This window comes from Podarcis muralis, chromosome 5, assembly GCF_964188315.1.
Source record: "Podarcis muralis chromosome 5, rPodMur119.hap1.1, whole genome shotgun sequence".
Lineage (NCBI taxonomy): Eukaryota > Metazoa > Chordata > Lepidosauria > Squamata > Lacertidae > Podarcis > Podarcis muralis.
Genome location: NC_135659.1, coordinates 69,074,159 through 69,098,867, shown reverse-complemented (window position 1 = coordinate 69,098,867; position 24,709 = coordinate 69,074,159). Strand labels below are relative to the sequence as shown.

The 24,709-nt window shown below is 45.8% G+C and overlaps 1 protein-coding gene across 11 annotated transcripts in view; it reads left to right on the top strand.

Moving 5' to 3' along the window:
* Positions 1–24,709, top strand: part of NAV1 (neuron navigator 1) — a 257,934-nt gene that overhangs the window by 214,587 nt on the left and 18,638 nt on the right. For 7 of the 11 annotated variants that reach the window (XM_077929106.1, XM_077929105.1, XM_028734648.2 and 4 more), the window contains 13 exons: positions 13,286–13,424; positions 14,047–14,344; positions 14,750–15,440; positions 16,238–16,693; positions 17,106–17,147; positions 18,424–18,572; positions 19,008–19,232; positions 20,314–20,366; positions 20,729–20,752; positions 20,881–20,958; positions 22,597–22,680; positions 22,856–22,967; positions 23,951–24,072. In XM_077929106.1, the coding sequence (XP_077785232.1) occupies positions 13,286–13,424; positions 14,047–14,344; positions 14,750–15,440; positions 16,238–16,693; positions 17,106–17,147; positions 18,424–18,572; positions 19,008–19,232; positions 20,314–20,366; positions 20,729–20,752; positions 20,881–20,958; positions 22,597–22,680; positions 22,856–22,967; positions 23,951–24,072 (2,473 nt within the window). The remainder of the gene's footprint in view (positions 1–13,285; positions 13,425–14,046; positions 14,345–14,749; positions 15,441–16,237; positions 16,694–17,105; positions 17,148–18,423; positions 18,573–19,007; positions 19,233–20,313; positions 20,367–20,728; positions 20,753–20,880; positions 20,959–22,596; positions 22,681–22,855; positions 22,968–23,950; positions 24,073–24,709) is intronic. The other 4 variants (XM_028734652.2, XM_028734656.2, XM_077929104.1 and 1 more) reach the window with 3 other exon arrangements.

The window sequence follows — 24,709 nt, the reverse complement described above, 5'->3', positions numbered from 1 at the left end:
GTGGGTGGGAGGGAGGGAAAGAGGGGGAGGAGTTTATGCTCTACCCTGACCTGCCAAAATAATTTTGTGCTCGTGGCCCCTCTGTCTTTGGGATCTTTTTTTGGGAGGACTTCTCTCTTGCGCTCTGCCAAACCTCTTGTTGCTCCTTGTTTCAGTGTCTCATAAGCAACCCTCCCGAATTTGATGTGGTGCTTAAAACAAAATTCCCTCAATGTTGCAGTGTTCAGGAGCATCAAAGAGATGATTTAGATGGAGTTTTAAGCGCAAACCACAGCTATTCGTGGCCTAGGGCCAGACGTAACTACTGCAAGCCCTAATGAATTTCAGCCCCTTAAAGAGATGAGATGTCACCCCACTCTGAATGCTTTCAGCTGCTGTGGATGATGTATGGCTTTCCTTTCCTTTAGCCAGTGGAAGCACTGAAGCTGAGCTGAAAGTTTTTATTAGGGGTGGGGTACCACTGGCCCTGCATGTTGACAGGGGGTCTGATTTGGTCCACCAGGTTGCTTTCCCCCCAAACCACACCTAACAGCTGATGCTACTGTAACATCAGCTGAGGGGTGGGAGGACTAGGTTTAATCCTGTATTGGCCGCGCCATCCTGTTCCCAGTAGAGAACAGGATCTCAAAGCCTAGGCAGCAGGATATACCGGTAATCTCCATTCATCAGCTGTTGAGAGTAGATTCAAGATTGAGGGTTTAAAAGGGAAGAGGAAGGAGACATGCAAAAGCTTTTTCTTCTCCCTCTTCCCTTCTAAGTTCCTGGTCTCAGTGATTTGAAAGGTTTTGGTGTGTCCGTCCCCCCCCAATTCACCTTTATGCTCCCATTTCACTCTGATCTTAAAAAGGGGGACACTTGTAAAAGATTTTGTGAGCCGCCTGAACAGGATTTTGACAGGTGGAGTGAACAGGAGTGAACAGGATTTTGACAGGTGGACAGTTCTGCCCAGTTTGGCCTGTGAGGCAGATCGTGATAAGGGCCTGGCCTGTGGAGTAAAAAGGTTCCCCACCCCTGTTTTATATCATAGCAAAATTACCTCATTATGTAAGAAGATCCCAGCAGGAAAACGCTCCCAATATGGTTCATATGGTTATGCACATGGCTCCTTAGAGCAATTATAAGACTCAGAAGTTTATATGTATCCTCTGTAGCAGGAGCCGCTTGAAGATTGGAACCCATCCTAACATTTTAAAAAAAGCATTTCTGAATAGAACTGTTCCTGCAATCACAATTGTTTCTTTCAGTTGTGCATGAGTTTTTGATCTAGCTTAGGCTGAATGCCCAAAGACTGCTAGTGGTGTTCTTTTGCATCCAACAATAAATACACATCCTTTCCCCCACCATGAACAGTCCTTTATTTTCGTGTCATTAACAACCTATAATTGTCTGCAGTGTGCTCTGGCATGCTTTCCTTCTTTGCTCTTGGATGCTGACTAGATCATCCTTTCTGATCATCCTTTTTCTTCTCTCAGACATTCTCTAGCCAGTTACTACCATCTGCTTGCTACTGAGGTAGTCAGCAGCAGAGTGAATAATGTTCCAATGTGGTCATCCAGGTGTCATAGAGAAAATGATCTTCACACCTAGAAATTAGTGGCTTCGCTTTGCTATTCAAAACAATGACCTTGCTCAGTTCAACCCTTTCTCCCTCAGGAGGAAATATGGTAACTCTCTGGCTTGTATCGAAAGCCAGCTGACCACAAATGCTCATCGCAAGGCAAGTATAATAATTACAGTGAAATGCCAAATTAGACAGCAAAAAGTATTCTTGTTTTGAAAGTAAAAGACCAGATGAGCTGTTGGAAATTCTAGCCTTTTGGAAAAGCTGGTAAGGACTGCAATCTTGTTCCATTTAAGTCAGGGATGGCATGGCTGTTGAATCCAATAGGGAGGACTGCATCCTGGCGCAAAAAGAGTTTCCTAGAGAAGCTTGTCCACCTTTGTTTGCTCATGTCTATTCTTTTTTCAGTTAGTGTTTAAATTGTGTGGGCTTATCAGCGTGAGAAAATGACAACAGAAGGTTCACTTTGCACTGTTGAGATGGCCTGTTAACCTTTGACCTCTTTGTAAATAGAAAACAAACCATCATACTTCTCAGTTCCTAGACCTGGAAATTGATGCCGCTTCCTATTGAATCAGAACCTGAACCTAGAATCAGAGGCGTAACGAGGGGCAACAGAACTTTCACTTAGCATGCTGTCTGAGTGATACTCTGTGTCAAAGCAATCAACTAGCCTGCAACATGTTTGTATTAAAGCAGTGTTTGTGCTTTAAGTGCTTTTATGATGCCCTCCACCCCATACCCCTACATCAAGAACCATGCTGGTGGCTGTAAATAGCATTCTAAACCACCAGAAAGTGCAGTGGTGCTCGAATGCCCAATTCAAACTACTTTATTCTTACTGCTTTGTTTTATGATGTATTTTGTGTTTTCATTTTGTATTTTTGTGTTGTGAAAAGCTCTGTGTTCTTTGGATGAAAGACAGTATAATTAACTAACTAACTAACTAACTAACAAATGAATGAATTGATTGATGGATGGATGGAAGGGAGGGAGGGAGGGAGTTGCATCACAAAGAGACTGCTGAAGTCCTGTTGCTTCCTTCTTACCTGCTTCTCAGTTTTAAGGTTTTCAGCTTGAGGGTGTCTTAATAGGAAAGAGCAGAGCAGAGACAAGTAGTAGAATGAATGGTGGTTGAGAACATGGCATGTCATAAAAAGTACCCCTATAGACTTGCCTTACTGGCCTTAATAGGTATGGACACCATGTTAAAACCGTTTGCAGTAGGAGCTTAAAAGTGCAGGATATTGACTCACGTGCTGGTGTGCTAATGAGTTCCACTAGTGCAAGTGTGGCTTATAAAAGTGAGTTGTGATATTCCAGAGACCTGACTAATCCCCACCTCTATACAGTTCACTGGGAATGCAACACCTGGCAGGTTTGGGCCCAGGGTTTGTTAAGTCTTCCTGTTTTAAGTGGTGGCTAGCTGGGCTTTTGAACAACAGGACACTGCACTCCTTGTTCTATCCCTTTTCCTCACTTCTTCATCTTTTGCTTCCCCCACCCTCATCCCTCATCCTGTCTTTCTTTGCTCCAAACAAGCTGAGTTTGCAAACAAGGACCCTCAGAAGCCGGAAGACTTGTTAGTCTTGGTGTTTTTCCCAGTGGGAAGAGGGCCACCCCCTCCATATGTTCTTGCAGTTGCTGGTGCAGATACAAACAGTGCAGTGTTCAACGGACTGTCCAAGCTGGCTGCCTGACAGTCCCGCTTTTCATTTGGCCAGGGCGAGGGGGGGGGGCGAGATGCATTAGAAGACAGATCATCAAAGAAGAAGACTTCTCTCCCTCTAGGAACCAGGACATGCTGCATTGCAGCCAAAGTGAAGGCAGCATGACCTTAATGTATTCTTGGACACTTGTTATTATTGTTACTTTAAAGGGACAAATTATGTTCAGCTTGATCTAAGTTAGAACTAACTTGGGTTTCTGATGCACCAAAGGTGTAATTTTTCAGTTACACACATCTAGCATTCACACAAATAGAGCATCAATACTTTCCCATTCCAAGGCTAAGTTGAAATTTAGACTTTATGGTTAGCAGATACTTTTGCTACTGCTCTGTTCTGGATGAACAGCTTAGGCTAGCAATTTTCTCCCTGCCACTGTGCATTCATACTACATGTAAGTACATCTGAGACTCAGTTTGCCATCTGTATGTCTGGTTTTCCTCCTTGCAAGCCCTGTAATCTAGCTGGGCTGTTCCTTTGCTTGGACAAACATGTGTCATTAAGAAACTGACCTCAGAGCAAAGCTGCCTACTGTTCCTTTGCTTGGACAAACATGTGTCATTAAGAAACTGACCTCAGAGCAAAGCTGCCTATTTTATATAATAATCTTAAGGAAGTGCCAGGTAGTGACCATGCAGCCATGGATATATTGTGAGTGGGGAAGCTTTAGCTCAGTGATTGCCAAACTTGTCCCTCCAGCTGTATTGGGACTACAATTCCCATCATCCCTGACCACTAGTCCTGTTTGCTAGGGATGATGGGAGTTGTAGTCCCAATACAGCTGGAGGGCCAAGTTTGGCAATCACTGCTCTAGCTGTAGTAATACCATGGATTTAAGACAAGATTAGTCACCACTAAACATGAAAGCATTCAGCAGTGATGTGTGTCACTGCAAGCAGGAGGGTAAAGACATTTCATTGGAGGCGATCCAAGGCCACTGAATAATTACTATTATCATTGTAATAATCTCCACTCAATTAAAGAGCATGTCCTAGGCAGAGAGATGCAATGGAAAAGAGAAGCTCTAGCATCCACTGTTTTCTTGCATAATTTCTTCCTGTGGGAGTCACAGATTGGGGTGGGGGGAGGCGGGATTTGACTACATTTAATCCGCCCCTTTGGCCAGACAAGGTTGGCTCCTATATGCTGTTTCCATGGCGCTGTCAGGTCTGCTTCAGTGTTAACATGGAACTGAGGCTTCCATTTCACATACTAAATGTGGATCCTGTGGTATTGCTTCACATTTTTTTGTGTTGATGTCTACAGAATTCTGGTCTATCACTTCTAGTTATGGCACAATGTCTGTCTATTTTCTCTCTCTATTGTTTCAGGTATGCCCATAGTTGCACTCACTCTGTCTAGTCTAAGGGTTTTTCCAAGTTTTTGTTTGTGTCACTTTTCTAGGCACAGGATTGGGCTTTAAAGCTCCATGTCCAAGCAGTTTTCTTTTTTTGTCCTAATGCTTTCTCCAGGAAAGCTCACATCTTATGGATGAATTGGAGCAAACAAAAACCAGATATTCCGCAGATTGATGTTTGCTCTGATTCAGCTGAGAATGGATATGAAGGACTTCACACATTATAAGATGTAATGGAGGTGCTGTTTGTAAGGTGAAAAAAAGTGGCAGGCTGGAAGAATGGTAACAGCAAGTGAAGGATGTCAGCTGGACTCTAAGAAATGATGCAGCAATGTGAGGAAATGATGGTGATGATATGTTTGGAACAGGAGCAGGAAACCTGATTTTAAGAAATTGTGTGGAATTAATTTGATTTTTTTGATTTGTAATAATTTGGAAAATTAATAAAAATAATTCGGAAAGAAAGAAAAAAATAACTTACTCTTCGGCACGGACCTGTGCAGTGTAAAACAAAGCCTGGATGAGCCTTTACTCTTCACATTCTGTATTAAAAGAAATATTGCTTTACTGTTTCCCCTCTTCCCCAGTAGAGTTGTTGCTCCTTTTACAGTGCCATGCAGAGAAAAGCTACACATGCCATGGAGATATAGAAAACTAGCGCCTATAATTAGCTGAAAGCACATCAAGTTTAGCATGTCTTCCCATAGTGATGCCACTAACCAGTGCCACTGGGAAGCTTCCAAACAGGACGTGATACCTGTCCACTGTTGTTCGAACACAATATCTCGTGGCCGAAATGTATGCTGCCTTTGAACTTGAGTAACTATGACTAATAGCCAAGTCGACTATGTACCATGAAGTTGTCTAACACTGATGCTACCCTGCATCCTGGATTTGCCACTCTGGGCTCCTTTGGGAGGAAGGGCAGGATATATGTAAATGCAACCAGTACATAATAATAAATAATAAATAAGCCTGCCTAGCCCCAGGTCTACCTCACCACTTTGTGCCAGCAGGACAACTAAGTCAACAGCAAATGGAAGCCAGCAAAGCTCCTTTCTGACATTTGTTGCAGATGTGAACTTACTAGTTATATTTCATAAACCTGTATCGTGTTGCATAGTCTTCTTCCACCTCCCAAATAAAAAACATTTCTTCATAAGCAAGATTTTCCATTACCCTGATAGCCTTTTCTGTTTGATAATCTTTTGAGATAGGGTGGCCAGAACTGCACACAATATTCTAAAAACAGATGCACCATAGATATAAAAAGGGAATTTTTGAATTTTCCTGACCATGAACTCTCGGTGGGGGTGAACAAAATCTGATATCTGTCTAACTAATAGAGAACATATCCTATGGAATCTCTGTTCCTTCTTCCTTACACATCATTTCCATCTCTGTTTTAACATCTGGACACCAAATTCATAACTCTTCTGTGCCACCCTATCAGCTTTCTGTAGACTTTCCATTTGCTTTACGGAACTTCGGTGAGCAGCCATTGGCTCCTCTGCATTGCCATTCACTGGCTCCTCTGTGCATTGTAACTCTGTGCAGACATTAAAAAGGTAAAGGGCCCCTGACAGTTAAGTCCAGTCGCAAACAACTCTGGGGTTGCGGCACTCATCTCACTCTATAGGCCGAGGGAGCTGGCATTTGTCCACAGACAACTTCCAGGTCATGTGGCCAGCATGACTAAGCTGCTTCTGGCGAACCAGAGCAGCACATGGAAATGCTGTTTACCTTCCCGCCGGAGCGGTACCTATTTATCTACTTGCACTTTGACATGCTTTCGAACTGCTAGGTTGGCAGGAGCTGGGACCGAACAACGGGAGCTCACCCCCGTCGTGGGGATTTGAACCGCTGACCTTTTGATCAGCAAGCCCAGGGCTCAGTGGTTTAGACCACAGCGCCACCCGTGTCCATGCAGACATTACTGAAATGTAAAAACCATTATCGCAACAGGGCTGCTACCCACTGATGTTTCCTTGACTGTTATCTCCAAGCCATCAGCAGCTCTTGATCATTTATATTTTCCTCATTTGTGTGTATTCGCTCAGTTTAAAGCATGTCACACATTCCACACCTTCACTCTTCTTGTGAGATGTGATTAGATTAGATATTGTTGCACACAACCCTAATCTCTGAAACCGGTGCAAGACACAACGGGTTCCAGGCATTTTACCCAGGGTTTGGTTTCCTTGGAGTGAGGGACAGTGGAGACTGGGGTGTCGTTATGATATATGGTTTATTTACACAAATATACAACTTGAGCCTACAATTAAGGGGCTCACAGCATTAACACCCTAAGAGGGTCTTGCTTCTCCCATAGTCACAGCCTTGGACTCATGCAGAAATCAAGCATGTCTCTGACTCTAGCTTCTAGATCACACACCTCAACTCTGGCCTTGTCTTTCTAACTGATGAGTGAAGGAGGGAGCCCCACCCAATTGCTCTCTGGCACAGTGCCACTTTCTTTGCTACCTTAACGATCAATACTTTGGGGGCCATTATGGCCCTTGCCTGGCTTATTCAGCAATTAAATCCCTGCTGGATCCAGGAATACAGCCTACCCCCACCCCCCCAACCCCAGAAAACCTAACAATATGAATGAGAGCGTATGAATTCCTTCATCCCATTGCATCACTCAGATATCTCTGGAAACAAGCAACTGATGAGTTGTTTGTTGACTAAAGCATCGCAGAGGAGTGCATACATTGTGGCCTGTGACAGCTGGAATTGACACTGGTGGAGGGGGGTATATATTCTTCCCCTCTCCTGGTCTCCCCTTTTTCATTCACAAAGCGGACATTTGTCCCCTTTGTTGTTCCTCCACCCCAGACCTTGTCTAGACTTGTTAAATTGGCCTAAGGGGCTACTACTGACCCACTCAAGCAATGACCTGAAAGGGGCCTTTGCTTATCCTGATGGAAGGAGCTACATTCCAGTTTGTTCTGGGAAGCCCTCTGGGTCCCTCAATTGCTGGGAAGATGGACCTTAGGGAAAAATGGCAGATGCCACTCCAGCCTAAAGCACCAGAGTAATGCAGTGACCCAGTAGCATTCTTCACTTGAGATGGCTTGATTGACAGCTGAAAAGATGAGCTTTTCCACATGGCCTGCTGGGGCATTGCTAGCAAGATTTGCTTCCATTGCTGAGACTGGAGGATGCCATTAGCTGTCTCTGGTCTCCCTTCCTGGTTATCCCAAAGAAAACCACAAGCGTAAACACACATGTATTTACGCAGCAGCACCCTTCTCTGGAAGCTCCTTTTCTTATTGTTTCAGTGGTGGGGCTTAACCCACATAAGTGAGAACTAATGATAAAGAAGGAAGTAGCCTGAGGAGCTCTTGCTCAGATTTAAACTTGCTAGCAAAGTATTTGTTTTTGTTTTCGTAGATACCCAAGCTGCATTTTTTGTAAAGTAAATATAAATGTATTTGGCTGCAATTGCGACAGTAAGGCCTTGCAAGCTATAAGGGTTATGGCAGTTGGTGAATGGGAAGGCTGCAAAAGCAATAAATACTTACCATCCTCTATTAATCCTCCCTGCATGTACAGCTTAATTTACCAATCTCATTCTATGACCTATAAATCTGGAATTTTTTTAGAGGTGTGTGTGTGTGTGTGTGTGTGTGTGTGAGAGAGAGAGAGAGAGAGAGAGAGAGAGAGAGAGAGAGTGTTAAGCCTTGCCTTTGCTAGGGCCTATTAGGACTTTTCATGGAGCCAAACTGAAACTTGGGAAGAAGCAGAATAGCCCATAGGAGTCTTACAACTGTCAGACTGTGTCATTATGCTGATCGATGGGGTGGGGGAGCAGAGGGAGTTATGTTTTTTTTGTTTTGTTTTGGAGAGGATTTTGCCTCAGGAGTTTGCATCCAGTGACGGCAGAACTTTGGTAGTGTTTCAGAGAGTCAAGATGTCTCCATGTTCTTGTTTAGTTGCTCACAATTTGGCCTTGACTTGAGTACTGAGCCTTTGTTAATATACTGACTTTGTTTGGCTGCAGAGTGTTAAAGAGCCCTGGAGAGCAAGTAAAATGTGATCCGCTGCTGTATCCACCCTCTTCAGCCCTGCTCCACAACCCAAAGCTGCAGTATGTGTGCCAACAAGAGTCATTTTGTTCCATAGGGGGTGGGCAACCTAGCATTTGCGGAGGGGTGAAGTAATTGTTGATCAGCATGGATGTTTTATTTCCTACAGGCAAAGATGAAGAGCTGAGTCTCCTCTTTAGAGATAGTGGTTCTACCTCCTCCTCCTCCTCCTCCTCCTCCTCCTCAGGCAGGGTGGGGAACTTTTAGCCCTCCAATTTTTTCTTACAACTCCCATCGTCGCTGACCGCTGGCTCTGCTGACTGGGGCTGATGGGAGTTGTTGGCATCTGTCTGTCTCGGGAGACAGTCAACATCTGGAGGGGCCTGAGGTTCTCCACCCTGGTCATGGGCTGTGAATAATAACTTAGGGGTGTGTGTGTGTGTGTGTTTTGTTTCGCATCTTCTACACACCATTGTGATTTCCTAGTGAGCAGGGGGGCGGGGAGGAATGGGTGTTAGTTAAGAGAATAGGGGTCGAAAAGAGCAGTGGAACAAGAAAAAAAACAGGACTGGAGAGCAACAGGCAGAGCTGTGATGGGAGCAGGGGAGAGACATAGCAGAACAACAGGAAGTTTTGGAGAGAAACAAAGCCTTTATTATTAAGACACTGGGTGGGATTCACCTAAGGAGCTCTGTCAATGGAATGCTCAATGGGGTTCCCTCCCTCCTCTGGAAATTGGCTCTGAGAGAGTCAGGAGAACCCCAGAACATTGCATGGGGTAAGGAGCGGAGGGAACGTTTCATCTGACAAGTTGAAATGCTTGGTCTGTTAGAACATTCCACCCTCTGTTTCTGTGCAGGCTGGAAGTGTCATGTTAAGGAGCTGGGTGGGAGGCAGATGGCTTTCTCTTAGCTTGCCCCTTTGCCCACCCACGTTTCTGGAAGGCGTCATGGTGCTGTTGCAAAATCTCTGCAAACTGCTCCCCAGTTGCTCCTGTGTTCATTCTGCTTTCATTCTTGGAAACAAACGTGAGAGGGACTGGGATCTGCAAGAGCGGGCAGCTGTTGCCGACGAAGGAGGGTTTGCTCTCATTCAGACTGAACTTGCCTGGGACTCTTCATGGAAACCTTGGGGGACAAATGTTGGCGAATGGAGACCAAGGAAACGTGGCTCACTTAGCTACATCATCCACATAGCTTTTGTTGCCACCCACATTTTGACAGGCTATGTTCATGATTTTAAGCTTTGAAGCACAGCAGCAACAAAGGCTTGTTACAGGTAGCAGGCATGCCTTTCCCCGTTATTTAGATTCAGTAATGAGAAACAACTGCTGAATAGAAATAACTGAATAGAAATAACTGCTGAATAGATGGATAGATAGTTTTAAAATGTACAACACAAGACTACAACCAACCAACTTATCCAGCCCCTCACTTTCTGAGCATCAGCTTGAGGTTTGGCTATTTTGGCTGCTGCTCCTTTCCTTCTGTCTATTCCAGACCAGGTGTTTCTCAAACATTTTAAACTCTCCCCCTTCCCCACAGTTCTATAAATACTCTCCTCTCCCCCAACCCCGGCCCAGCACAAACCATCTGTTTAATGGTTGAGTACTTAAAGATGGTATGTCGCTGGGTGAGTACAACCTGCAGCTGCTACCAAGGATCTGTGGATGGCGTTAAGGCATATGAGAGATGCTTTTTGGATGAGTGGCCTCCCAAGCGCCTTCTTTGCACCCTCCTTCTCTTGTTGTCCTTGGAGCTGCTTTCTTGCCCAGCGCTGGATTTCATAAAAGAGTTCAGTGCCCCTGTCCAGTTCTGGTCCTTGGAATCTGCCTTATGTCCCTTGGCCTCTTCCAGTGAGTGACTATTGTTTGATTGTTCTGGGTAAATCAAGTCATGAAATAGGTGAATGTGAGCAGCCCGCATCGGGGGCTTGATGTATGAGGCTGAAGCGAGCAAGGGAATGATGCAGGCTGGGGCTGGTGCCATGAAGGGTGGAAATCCTGCCCCCTTGCCTGGAGAATGAAGGTTGCTCTATTTGGGCAAGCTCAGCAGAGCTAAGATGGAGGGGCAAGGGTGAGGAGATAACAGCGCTCACTCGGTTCTGGCTCACACTCTCTTGCCTTAACATCCAGACATTCCACAAACACTCTTGGGTTCTCAGATCTTACTTTTTTTCTTTTCTCTGCTGTCTTTCACCCAACGATCACAGGGTGGGTTACAAAATAAAAACAGAAAAATACATAACATAGAATTACAGCATTGGGACCATGAGGACCATCTAGTCCAACCTCCAGCAAGTATTTTGCCCAACGTGGGGCTCAAACCTATGACCTGGAGATTAAGAGTCTCATGCTCTACCAACTGAGCCATCTCAGAGCCAGTAACAAAAAGAACAACAAGCCCACCTTCTCTCTAGAAATTCTCCATACCAGCAGGTGCTAAGGACTGATAGTAACTGTGCCATTCAAAACTAAGCCAATCTCTTCTGCTTTCTTAAATGATCTCCCTGTGGTGCACTTTACAGCCTGGCTGTTGGCTGACATTGGCAGCAGCTCACAATAAATGTCACAGTGTAGACATTCGGTAATGCCTGGATTAGCATCTGCCAGTCTCCTGCTTCAACACCTATCTTGGGGAAAGACTTTGCTCTCTCTTTTTCCTAGTTCCTTGGCTGGTGCTAGACGTGTAAAGTAATCAGGTGCAATATACGCAGGCTGAGATGCTGTCCTACTTTCAATAGCACCCTCTGCAGTACAAAGGAAGGCATTTTGGACATTTTTAACTAGACCCTTTTCCGCTGGCTGCTAAATTAGCTGCAGCAAACACAGATCCTGTGTTGATGAGAGCTCATTTGGGCATTTATAAGAGGACTGACAACAGACTAGGGGTCACTTAGTAGATAACCTGGACTATTCACATTTTGGGTTTCTGCATCTGATGCAAAATCTCATATGTGGCAAGTATTCTCAAAAATACTTTCATTATAAACAGTGTTCTAGTCCTCATGATTGTCATGTGTTAGAATGCATCCAAGCAAGATCTACAAAAATGTTCCATGTTGGTGAAGGCACTGAACTTTTGTGCCCTATGTGGCTGCTTCTCCCTGCCAATGGTTCCAGTTATACCACATTCTGGTTCTGTTACTGTCTGTCACTTAACCCCATCTTTCAATTTCTACCAGATTACTCCTTGCTAAAAATAAAAATAATCTCCATCTTCTAGAAAGCTTCAGCTACTGGGTTCAAAGTGAAGCAACTATATGTGCAAAACATTTAGTAGCTTGCAACAAATTTGTACAAGTCCTGCTCACTTATATTTACTGGGTGGCTTACACGGTTTGTCTGGCAAGCTGCTCATCCAACTACATGCTAGCAGCAAGGCTGGAATAAAGCAGGAAAACTGGATTATTTTATGAAATTTGGGCAAAGTGACAATTGTTCACGTAGAACTGATTAGTAGGGCTGCAAAGTCTTCTGTAGTGATCAGATAGTTTGATTTCTTCCAAATTGCCATGCTAAATAAGGTTCCTTGCTTGGCGACCATTGTTGCTTACGGTACCTTTGTACAAAGGATCCCCCCAAGGAAATTCTTAGACACTGGAACTGCCTATCAGACATGGTTCTATCATTATTTGAAATGGTCTACACTATTTATTCTTGAGTGCAAAGTGCCAGATGACATGAAAGAAGTATTTTATTTCACTTTTTAAAATAAAAAAATACACAGTGTTCTTCCTCCTTCCCCCACGCACCTGCTCCTCACAGGCCCTCCACATAGGAAAGAAGCTTCTTCCTGTTCATGGTATTCCTGGACCCCTGTCCCATGTGAGAGGGTTGGCAACCATTCCTCATTGTTACTATGACCCCGAGTCTCCTTCTGGGATGCCCCAAGGTCCGACTGTTTATGACCAACACTCTTTTCCAGCTCTATCTTGTTCCAAGATGCAGCTGAGCTGAACACCTCAGTTTCTGCATCTGAGCACTTTGCAAAATACACACTGATTTTTGGATTGGTTTTTACAATGTATGTTAATGTATATGAATATAGTATTCTGAAATGACAATCCACATGACAAGAGTAAACTAGCCTGAGCTTTTGTTCTCAAGCAAGCCTAGTCCTAGCAGCTAAAACTGAGTTTGTACTACTCTCTCTCTCTCTCTCTCTCTCTCTCTCTCTCTCTCTCTCTCTCTCTCTCACACACACACACACACACACACACACACAGTAGCTGGGGTGGGGGGGAGGGATGTGGAAATTAAAAGATCCTTGCTTCACTTATAAGTATGCACTGAAAATATGGCAAAAACCCATCCTTTAACCACACTTTGACCAACTTGGTTGTAAGAAAGGATTATTAGGGTGCTAGGGAGCAATAAATCTGTGACAAATTGTGTATCAAAGTATGCACTCTCGAGTAGTCATCAATACTGTCTTGTTGTATTTTTATTAAAGTGTGATGTATAAATATTTAAATAAACAAACAAAGCATCTTCTTTGAGCTGGCAATATTGCCTAAGATTTGACCGCTGCTGTGTGGATATTTAATTGGATTTTATACTTTTTATGGACTATTATTAACCATTGTTGCCTCCTGTGTGTTTCAGCTGGGATGAGAGTAGCTCCATCAGCAGCGGCCTCAGCGATGCCTCTGACAATCTCAGCTCAGAAGAGTTCAATGCCAGCTCCTCGCTCAATTCCCTGCCTTCCACCCCCACGGCTTCTCGCAGGAACTCCGCCATAGCGGTAGGTAGGACAGGCACCCAGAGAATCCGCCATGTTTTCATGCTGCTGCTGCTGCTGCTGCAGTTTTGGTACCGGAGAAAGAAATTGCATGAAGCCCTGTGCTGTCTTTCTCCTTAAAAGTGTTCTCAGGGGAAAGATGAATACTTCTGCCATTGAATTTCTCCTTATATTGTGTGTGTGTGGGGGGGGGAGCCACAGCCCCCAAAGCACAGAATGCCTATCCCATTTTCTGCCTGCAGACGCAGGAGCGACCAGTGCCTTTGGAACTGAAGGGCTGTTTTTTCTCTCCCATTTGTTAAGCTGGTGTAGTTGTGGGGCTATGATGAGGGGAGGTCTATAACTCTATGGTAGAGCATATTCTATGCATGCGGAAGGTCCCTGGTTCAGTTCCTGGCAGCTGTACTAAAAAAGAAAATACCCAGGTAGCAGAAGACGCAAAAGACTTTCCCCTGAGCCCCTGTAGAACTTCCACCAAACAGAACAGACCATTCCGGGCCAGATTGAGAAATAGCCAGGCCTGGTTTGAGGCAGCTTCCTATGTGCACACAGGAGGCTGGGGGAGTATTTTGGGTGGCAAGGTTAAGGTACCAGCTAACAGAATCCTCTTCTGCTTGCCTTACAGCTGCGCACGGACTCTGAGAAGCGCTCACTGGCAGAGAGTGGGCTGAACTGGTACGGAGAGCCAGAAGAGAAGGCTCAGAAGAAGATGGACTATGACAGCGGGAGTCTGAAAATGGAGCACAGCTCTTCCAAATGGCGACGGGAGCGCTCGGAAAGCTGTGACGAGGCTCCTGCCAAAGGCGGAGATCTGAAAAAGCCAGTCAGTTTGGGCCCACCGGGCTCCTTGAAGAAGGGCAAAACTCCTCCTGTGGCAGTGACCTCTCCCATCACCCACACAGCCCAGACCCTCAAAGTGGCAGGTGAGGTTGGAACAGGAAGTGGAGCCCTAGTGTTAGCTAGGCAGGTTTGTGGCTGCCACCTCCACTTCCTTGCCTGTTTTGTTTGCTTCCCATTCATCTTGAGAGTGCAGTCAAAGGTGCATGACTAACTGTAGGCCACAGAGAAAGAAGGGAGCCTGGAATGTGCTCGATACATCCTAGGGCTGCATCTCATCTCAGTAAAGTCTTTGATCATGTTCCCTGAAACAAAATCAGTACAATTTAGCTTGGGAGATGGTTGTACTGACGTGTGCCCTGACATTGTGCTCATTTTGGTGCAGGGACTGGCTGTCCTGACTAAGGACCTTTTTGATAAGTTTCTTTTGGTCACCTAAGAAGCTGCGTGCACAAATGCCTTTTCTTCAAACTGAGTTATTTCTCCTGCAGGTAAACCTGAAGCAAAAGCAACAGACAAGAACAAGCTTTCAGTGAAGAACGCCAGCCTGCAGCGCTCATCGTCTGATGCTGGCCGAGATCGGATTTCAGATGCCAAGAAGCCCCCTTCTGGGCTGACCCGGACCACAACTTCCGGCTCTTTTGGCTACAAGAAGCCACCTCCTGCAACTGGCACTGCCACGGTGATGCAAGCTGGTGGCTCGGCCACCCTTGGTAAGATCCAGAAGACTTCTAGCATCCCAGTCAAGCCAGTCAATGGAAGGAAAACCAGCTTGGATGTCTCTAATGCTGGGGAGCCTGGCTTCATGGCCCCAGGGGCCCGCACCAACATCCAGTACCGGAGCCTGCCACGCCCAGCCAAATCTAGTTCCATGAGCGTGACTGGTGGACGCAGTGGGCCACGGCCAGTGAGCAGCAGCATTGACCCCAGCCTGCTCAGCACAAAAGGAAGCATCAGTGTCTCACGGCTGAAAGAGCCCTCTAAGATTGGCACAGGCCGGAGCACGCCAGTGCCAGTGAATCAGACGGACAGGGAGAAGGAGAAAGCCAAAGCCAAAGCTGTGGCCCTGGACTCTGACTGCGTCTCACTCAAGAGTATCGGCTCCCCTGAAAGCACCCCAAAGGCTCAAAGTGGGCACCAGACTTCTGCTAAAGTGGCTGAGTTGCCACCAACTCCACTCAGGTAAGAAGAATTGTGGGTGTTGATTATAATATCGAGATTATGATTTAACAGGTAGAAGATAGGGTTCAGCAGAAGGGGAGAGTGAGAAGTCGACAAAAATAAGAGAAAAGACGAAATTGTGTTTTGATTGTATATGTTGAAAATGTTGAAACTTAATAAAATATAATTGGGAGAAAAAAGAATTGTTGTCAGGAACTGGACTGAGGAGGAATGGTGGGAACCGCTCCCCCTTTTTCTGAACCTTCCCAAGGGCAGGAGGACAGTATTGATTTAGAACAGAGGTTTACAGAGGGGCATAGTCCAGAGGGGAAAAGCTGGGTGAAGAACAACTAGAAGAGGAAATACCAGGAGAGAGACACCTGATAGATTCAGTGTCCTTGGACAGCATTCATGACCCCCCCCCCCCCTTCAACTAAGACTAGACGGGCTTAGAAAGTGATAGAAAAGAAAGCTCAGATTACCCTACGTTGGAGTGACATAGATTAATGGTGACGGAGGGGGTGAACCTTTACTGGGAGTAACACCATTTTTAGAGAGATATGTATTCCTTTGTCTCTCACTGTGATTATTAGAGAACTTATCTAGTAAGAACATTCCTTTTGTTTGATCTGTTTATTTACTGCCACCGGGGGAGGGATCCGATTCCCCATAGCCTGACAATTGTGGGTGTTTCTAGCAGGCCTATGGCTGGGTTAAGAAATTTGTTAAACAAATAAATAAAAGGTACGATAAGAGCCATGCAAAGCTCCAAGTCTCTGCCCACAGTCACCTTCTAACACCATGTTGCTTTCCTTCAGGTCAGCTGCCAAAAGCTACGTGAAAGCTCCTTCTCTGGCCAACCTGGACAAGGTGAACTCCAACAGTCTGGACCTCCCTCCCTCCAGCGAACACCAGATGCACGGTGGCAAACTGCACGAGTCCCATCCAGCTGCAGCAAACGTGGGCCCCCACCTCACGTCGTGCTTCACGCCAAGCCCTGCTCCGGTCCTTAACATAAACTCTGCTAGCTTCTCCCAGGGCCTGGAGCTCATGGGAGGCTTCAGCATCCCCAAGGAATCCCGCATGTACCCCAAGCTCTCAGGGTTGCACAGGAGCATGGAGTCCTTGCAGATGCCTATGAGCCTGCACAGCCCCTTCTCTGCAGGCAATACAACTGCTCCCACCACTGCTCCCACCCCTCCCGTTGTGGCTGCTGAGGAGGAACCCAGTGAGATGTCCTGGACGGGGAGCCCCAGGATCACACACCTGGACAGGTAGAAGAAAGTGGGGTAGCTTTTGTTTGATGGCATGATCCCCAGGCTAAAGGGGATGGGGCTTTTTTGGAAACATGGTTGGTTCTCTGTGAAGCAATTCCTATTCCCTGCAGCTAAAGTATTGCAGAGCAACAAGGAAGGCAGTTGGGGAAGTGGAAGCAGAGCAGTGGAATTGCAGTGCAGTGGAAAATCTTTATTCAAACTCCAGCATAATGTTGCAGTTCGTTGTTCTTGCCCATGGTGGAGTTCTAGCTTCATGTCCATGGAGTTCTAACTCCATGCTTCTAAACTAAGCCAGATAATGCTCTGCATTCCCAAAACTTCATAAACCAGTTTATCGCCCATCAGATGCTACAGCTGGACTCCAGCAAATGATTAACAAATACTGTTGTGCTTGCTTCCCTTCCTGCAGCTCTAACCGTGATCGGAATACATTGCCCAAGAAGGGACTAAGGTAATCGTCCTTCTACCCTACCCCTCACTTTCCTGTTGCTATCAACTGATGGTCAAATAAATTAGTGGGCATGGCATACAGTATGAAGTTGCAGTAGACGAAACCTGCTTTTCACTGTGGTCATACTAACACAAGATGACCAGTTGAAGAAATCTCGGTGTTCTTCGCAAACCAACACTATATGTTATTTTGAGCATGCTGTTTATCATCCTCTTAAACAGGGTACTTAATATTCTACATGCTACAGAGTAAGATCCCAAAGAAAATCAATTAACCATGGTGGTTCATAAAAGCAGCCCACCCTGTTTCTGTTCAAAGCAAACCAGTCTAGGGATCTGGTTACATCTCTCACTTCTTGGTCCTTTGCAAGATTGTATATAGGAAGGCTAGGCACAGCTTTCCCAACCACTGTATGTGGAGCACAAACTATCCTGGGAGCTGTTTGCTGTGAACAATATTGAAGTTATTATTTATTTTTGTTTATAATGGCCGTTGTGGTGTCCTTTTTTTTAATAAAAAAAAGCACTTTATTATTGCAGTATGATGAATGTTCTGTATGCACAAGCATTTCAACTTGCCAGATGGAATGATCCTCTCTCTCCTCCCCCTGTGCACTTTTCTGGGTGTAGAGGAAGCCTTGTTGAGCAAGCAGAAGTCCTTGCATAGGGCTTCTTCTGGCAGGGCTCATTAGGTGAATCCTGTTTAAAGTCCTCAGTTAATAAATGATGTTCACCAGAATGAAATACTCTGCAGAACTTTATAGTATGGTAGCATTTGCTGTTAACTGGCCATGTTCTAGAGGGCATAATAAATTGGACAGTATATAAACGGCTTCCATGATATGGCTTCCATTGACTTTTTGTAGCTGTGTTCAAATACTTACGGGGTGAATGCATGCACTGAAGTCCAAGCCTGAACAGGTTTCCTCTGAAGTAAGGCCCAAGATTTAATGAGACTTAATCCTAAACCAAATGTTCAAAGAGCTGTGGCCTTGGTTTATCTATTTTTTCTCATGTCCTTTGGAAAGAGTACCTTGGATGGCAATCTGCTTTCGAAAGCTCTGATTACCTTATTAGCACTGAGTAATCCACACTTTCTTAGCATCACCATTGCTATACAATTAGGTGCTCCCCAGCGAAATTTAGAATTTCGCTTACTATGACCTCAGGAACTGGCTACATGAGTGATGTTAAGCCTAAGCCACCACAGTTGTTTTATGGCTACAAAATTCCTCCAGTCTTCCTTGTTCTACTTCTCTCTCCCTTAATTTTGGCAGGTATCAAATCCAGTCCCAGGAAGAGGCCAAGGAGAGGCGGCACTCCCACACGATTGGAGGATTGCAGGAATCAGATGATCAGTCTGAGCTGCCTTCCCCTCCTGCTCTCTCCATGCCATTGGTTGGAAAGGCACCACTCACTAATATTGGTTAGTTTCTCTTGCCTTCTGTTTTCCTGCAGGGGGAACTTTTGGAGACAGGTGTTCTAAGCCAGTTGAAGCTGATGCTGATCTATACTTTCTGAGATCCTTTCCCTTAATTTTCTTTCTTCTGAGATGGCACTGCCAGCTCACCCAAAACCGACTCCAAGGTCAGGGGCATGAAATCAGAGATGTTAAGGGGTGGCCTGGTGCAAGTGTTTACATTTTACACAGGTGCAGATTGGTTTGTGCAAGGAACGGTGTACATTCAAAGATTCTACCCTTCTCTCTCTCTCTCTCTCTCTCTCTCTCTCTCTCTCTCTCTCTCTCTCTCTCCTGGCTGCCACCCCTGAGTCTAGTGAGCCCTCTGTTCCTACACCCCCATTCCTGCTTCAAGCAGTTCCATCTGACTAGCTTGTCCTCCCCTCCCTCCTTCTCCTGCAGTGACCCCCACGGCAGCCAACACCCCAAGGATCACCCGCTCCAACAGCATCCCCACCCACGACTCCACCTTCGAGCTGTACAATGCGTCCCCCATGGGCAGCACCCTCTCCCTGGCAGACCGGCCCAAGGGCATGATCCGTTCGGGCTCCTTTCGCGACCCTGTGGATGATGGTGAGAGTCCTGCACCCAGCCAGGAGGACAAGAGTCTCCTCCACAGTAATAATGGTGAGAGGGATACGGTCGCGACAAATTCTGTCTGTCAGGTCTTCTCAAGTGCGCACAGGTGTACCTGGCAGGTGGGCTGGTGCAGCTGTGGGAGCTGCTTCTTGCTTGCAGGGGAGCAAGATGACATGGCAGAGCTGGGGACAGGAGGTGTGAGTGGGTGAGATCGGTAACTTTCAAGCATTGCTTTCTCCCTCCTGCACTTCCAGCACCACGATAAACAGGATGTGGGAGGCAGGCACTCTGCCCATCGCCCAGTGCTAGCTTGCCATGGGGCAGAGACAGCCACACCTCTTTTGAGGATGTGTGTCCACACTGCATCTGTAGTAGTAGTAATAATAATAAATTTTATTTATATCCCGCCCTCCCCAGCCGAAGCCGGGCTCAGAGCAGCTAACAACAATAAAAGTAACACAGTTTACATAAAATCACAATCAGTTAATTGAAATGCATTCTAAAATCAATTCATTCTAAAATCAATTTAAAATCAAATTAATGGCAACCATTGGGCTAGAGTTCTGTGAGGATTACCAAAGGAGGGGGTCAGACTGTGCCTTGGCCAAAGGCCTGGTGGAACAGCTCTGTCTTGCAGGCCCTGCGGAAAGATTGCAATATAGTTCAGGTAGTGATAGAACTGATTTCCGTTGGGTTGTGGCAGGGAACTCCCTCAGCCAGGGTCTCCACCTGGGCCATTGCTGATTGCGTGCCTCGTATTACTTCAAGTTCAGGGTTTTTATTGTTCCTGATGTGCTGCGTTAAAACGTAGGTCTTCGTGCTGAAAACAAACATTGAACGCCTGTGCTAGCAAAATGTTTTCACATTTCTCTAGGAATGTTGAGCCTTGGCTGGGATGGATGATCCACCCATGCAGGCAAAGAATCTTGCCCGTTTCTTCCAGGACCGAACGCTCTCCCGATCCCTCAAATTTCCCGTGTTAACTGTTAAGAGAGCCTCACGTTGACTCTTGGTGTTGTGGCCCCACTTCTTTGTGCCTCTAGGTTCTCCCCTTGCCCCATGTACACTGATGCCCCACGGTGAGGAGATGACCCCATGACACGTGTCTTCTCTCTTTTGTCTATTGCAGTTCACGGATCTGTGCTGTCCCTGGCGTCGAGTGCTTCCTCCACTTATTCCTCAGTAAGCTGTGTTCCCTTCATCAGCGGGCCTGGCCTGCCCTCAGTGCTGCAATTCTGGCAGGCCATCCTTCCCTCTCTTCCCCAAACCCTGGATGTTCCCCTGCTGCAGTCTTTTCGAGTGATGGGGTGCTGTGCCGCTCTTTCAGGGCTTTGCGTGTAACCATGTGGGGAGGGGGGAAGGTGTGGCAGAAATAAGCTGTTGTCGTGTTGCCACAAGAAGCGTGGTGCATGTGGAAAGATTGCAGCGGAGGTGCTGGCTTCTCTGCATGGCTCCTCGCCTTTGCCTGTGAGTGCGCCTCTGCTACTTATGCCCTAACCGCCTGCCTCTCTCTGTCTCTCCTCTGCCCCACCATGTGCTGCCAGGCTGAGGAGAGGATGCAGTCTGAGGTACAGTAAGATTCTCTCTCTCTCTGTCCTCCCTACGGCTGATTTGCTCTTGACCCATTGGTGGAGAGCAAAAGGGTCTATCTTGCTCCCTGACTCCTCCCCATCTTTCTCTTTCTCCCTGATTGTAGCAAATCCGCAAACTGCGCCGTGAGTTGGAGTCATCCCAGGAGAAAGTGGCCACGTTGACATCCCAGCTTTCGGCCAACGTGAGTCGCCCTGTGTTGTTAATCTGCCGCAAATGCTCCTCTCTCATAAACAAAATTTTGAATGATGTAAATTAAAGTAGCATTCAAAAATACCAAAGGAAAATGGAAGGATATAATAGGGAAGGGAGATGTGGGTCAAGGTGTTTCGACCAAATAAATAGTGAATACAAATATATGGTGTGATCACATTTTACACAGGGGTTCTGCATATAGGGTGTTTTGTTGGGGTTTTTTTGTTTGTTATTTATATTACTTTTCGTATCTTTATTTTTAGGTCTTATTATGATTTATGTGGAAATGGTTTCAGTTTGGTTGTGTGCTTTCTGATGTTTTTTATTTATTGTTTGTGGCTTTTGTTACATTTGTAATTATGTAAACCTTGTCAAGTTGTAAGCCACCTCGAGCATGTGTTTTTTTTTAAGTATGGAAAAATGGCATACAGATAAGATGATGATCTAGCTCAGTGTGTTGGAGCATGTTGCTAATAATGCCAAGGTTGCAAGTTCGAGCCCGGCTGCGTATTCTTGCATTGCAGGGGTTGGACTAGATGATCCTCAGGGTCCCTTCCAACTATGCAATTCTAGGATTCTATGTACACGGAAACATGTATACTCAAACCTTTGGAACTAGCCCTGCATGAGAATTCCCAGCCTTCCAGAGACAAAGTGCTGAGCCCCTCTACCCAAGCAAGGCAGGGAGCTTAAACCCAGCTTTCTGTATTCAACATGGAATAGGAGCACCCTCTAGTGGATACTCACTGTTTTGCTAGCTCAGTGTCTCTAAAACGTTTTGAGCTTGGATCTTAGAATAAAGGAGAACGATAGATTGCATCTTTAATCTATCACAGCGGCAACTGCCTATTCCACTGCATAATGAGTAAATATTATTTCATGCAGTCATTTAAGTGCAGCCCCTTCCTGTGTACCAGAGGTCACTCGATCAGAGCCCAGGGGACTAATTCAAAGCTGCCATTAGAAAGGGGAATAGAATTAGAAACACCATTAGAACAAAGCTACAGCTTTCCCCAGATCAGAATGGGGCAGCCCAGTATGACTTAGCAAACCCAACCTGAATCATTGAGGATCCTCTTGCTAAGGGGCATTCAACTACTCATGTGTTTTGGTTGGTGTGTGGCTATAGGATCCACCAGCCTCAAGACACTGTCCTCTCCTGAAACTTTGCCCCCTTCACTTCAAGTTTTACACACCTCCCCGACGGGGACCCACTCCACTGTGTTGAGAACAACTGTGTATAGAGTTGTAGTTTTAGAGACACCAGCCTTCTGCCATATACTTCTGCTGTAGAACTGCAATCCCTGATGGGATAATGGGTTTAACTAGGAGCTCCCAGTATCTTTGCTGATAAGCAATTAAGAATCTACAGAGCTGCATTAATACAAGGCCAGCTTATGTGTCTATTCTGACCGGCAGTTGCTCTCCAGGTAGTGAAATATCATTCCCATCATGCGCTGTGTGGTCTTTTTGTAAATGCAACTGAATCCATGCAAATGACCCGCTTCATGCAGATCATGTGCTCTGCCACTGACCTGTGGGTCCCTCTGATTCCTGTTTCCTTCATATGACTCTGTTCCTTGTACTGGCATGTGGGCATATCACCCCTTTTCAATTTCCTTTCCAGGCGAACTTAGTAGCAGCCTTTGAGCAGAGCCTCGTGAACATGACTTCCCGTCTCCGACATCTTGCAGAGACTGCGGAAGAGAAGGTGAGTTTGAGGCAGTTGGCAGGGTCCATGGCTGATCCAAGGTGCTGAGGCCTGCCCTACGAAACTGCTTGCTGTTGTTTCCTTTCTCCCACCTCCCCCTAGCATAGGTTTGCAGCAGAGCAGTTAATAAAATACTAAAATGCAATGCATTCATCAGTTATGCTTCACCTTCTAGGACACTGAGCTGGTGGACTTGAGGGAGACAATTGATTTCTTGAAGAAAAAGAACTCAGAAGCCCAAGCTGTTATCCAAGGGGCCCTGAATGGAACAGACATAACACCCAAAGGTGAGTGCAGCCTTCAACACACACTCTCCTGGTGGATCTTTGGCTATGCAGCTGCCAAATGGTGGATTAGAGACAGGGTGGACAGGATTCGTTCCTTTTCCTGCTAGGAGCAAGGGAGGGAGCAGTTAGACATTGTGGTGTGGTGCTTGGATAAAATGCACTTTCAAGGGAGCCAGTTGGAACACACACACTTTTACTGGTCCTTTAATATTTGAAGGGAGATAAAGCAAGCAGCAGCCAGACAGACGTAGGGCAGTACTGTGTAGGTTCTATGCCCAACGTCCTCTCTCTCCTTCCCAGACGTGGAGCCCTTAGTAATGAGAGTGGGAGAAAGATGGGGAAGCTTCATGCTTTCAGTCTCCATAATGTCACAGTGACCGTACTTGTGTGTTGCTTCCTCCTCCTTTGTTCTGAAATTGGAGCTCCTGGTTTTATAGATGGGAACAGCCATCGTTGCCATTGTGCTAATGGGAAAAAAACAGAACAGTGGTAAAGGCAGCTAAGAGTTATACTTCTTTCGCTGCCTTCTAGCATTGCACTGATAGGATGAAATTCCAGAGGAGTAGAAGGATGGGGGAATGGAGTCATGGTGGTCCTGAGCACTAGAAACTCCCTGAGTATTTATTGACAAGCATTCCCAAGACAAGAGACCAAGCCGTCATCGAATCTGAATACATGCAGCTCCTCATCTTTCCTTATGGTCCCCAAATCTTGCCTGTCCCCAGATGCTGCCCCTGTGTGCTCCATTCCCTACTATTCCCACTTCCTTGGGCCCTGCCTGACCTTAAATAAAAATGTTAAGATTTGATTTGAAGTCTAGCCTGGGAACAAAGTACAGAGAACTTTTTTTTTTTTTTGCTAGCTGTGTTTGGAATTGATGCTAAAAACAGAGAGGTGGTAGCTGATTACCTGGGTGCCTGCAAGAGCTGCCAGTTTGTCCACAGGTTTTGAATGCATCTCTTCCCTTCCCTGTGACTCTCCAGAGCTGCGTATCAAGAGGCAGAACTCGTCGGACAGTATATCCAGCCTGAACAGCATCACCAGCCATTCTAGCATCGGCAGTGGCAAGGATGCAGATGCCAAGAAGAAGAAAAAGAAGAGCTGGGTAGGTCAAGGAGGAGGGGAAGTAATGGTGGGGTCTACGTGGGGGTGAAACCCTGTTGTGTGTCTTGTCACAGTAGCTAGTATAATGGCAACTGGGGTTTCAGAGCTACTTGGCTCATGGAAGTACTATTGACTACTTACAGCAGATTTCTCTGCGAAAGAAACTAGTTTGCATCTTTATTGCTCTTGAGGCCCAGTGGGAATTTCCTTTAGCTCCCAAGCTAGATCCACTGGTAAGTGATAGGCGTCACTCATGAGGCCCATTAGACTTAATCATGGAATGGATGTGATAGCCTAAAAGGGAGGCAGGGATGCTAACCTAGCAGTGATGGGATCACTAAAAAGAAAGAAAGCTGAGTTGTTGTTTTTTTATTTATTATTACTACTACTACTACTACTACTACTACTACTACTACTACTACACCACATGGACTTAAAATGTTTCTAGCATGCTTCAAGTTAAATGTCCTCTTTCCCAGGCACGCAAACACTCCTCCAGTCTGAATAGCCTTAAAGCATTGGGTGTTTTTGTGCTCTCTTTCCAGCTGCCTATTTTGAGTCAGGAATGAGACCAGAGGAAGCTTCCAAGTTTTTAAGGCTCCGCTTAAAAATATTGGGCAGTGGAATGGGGAGTAATT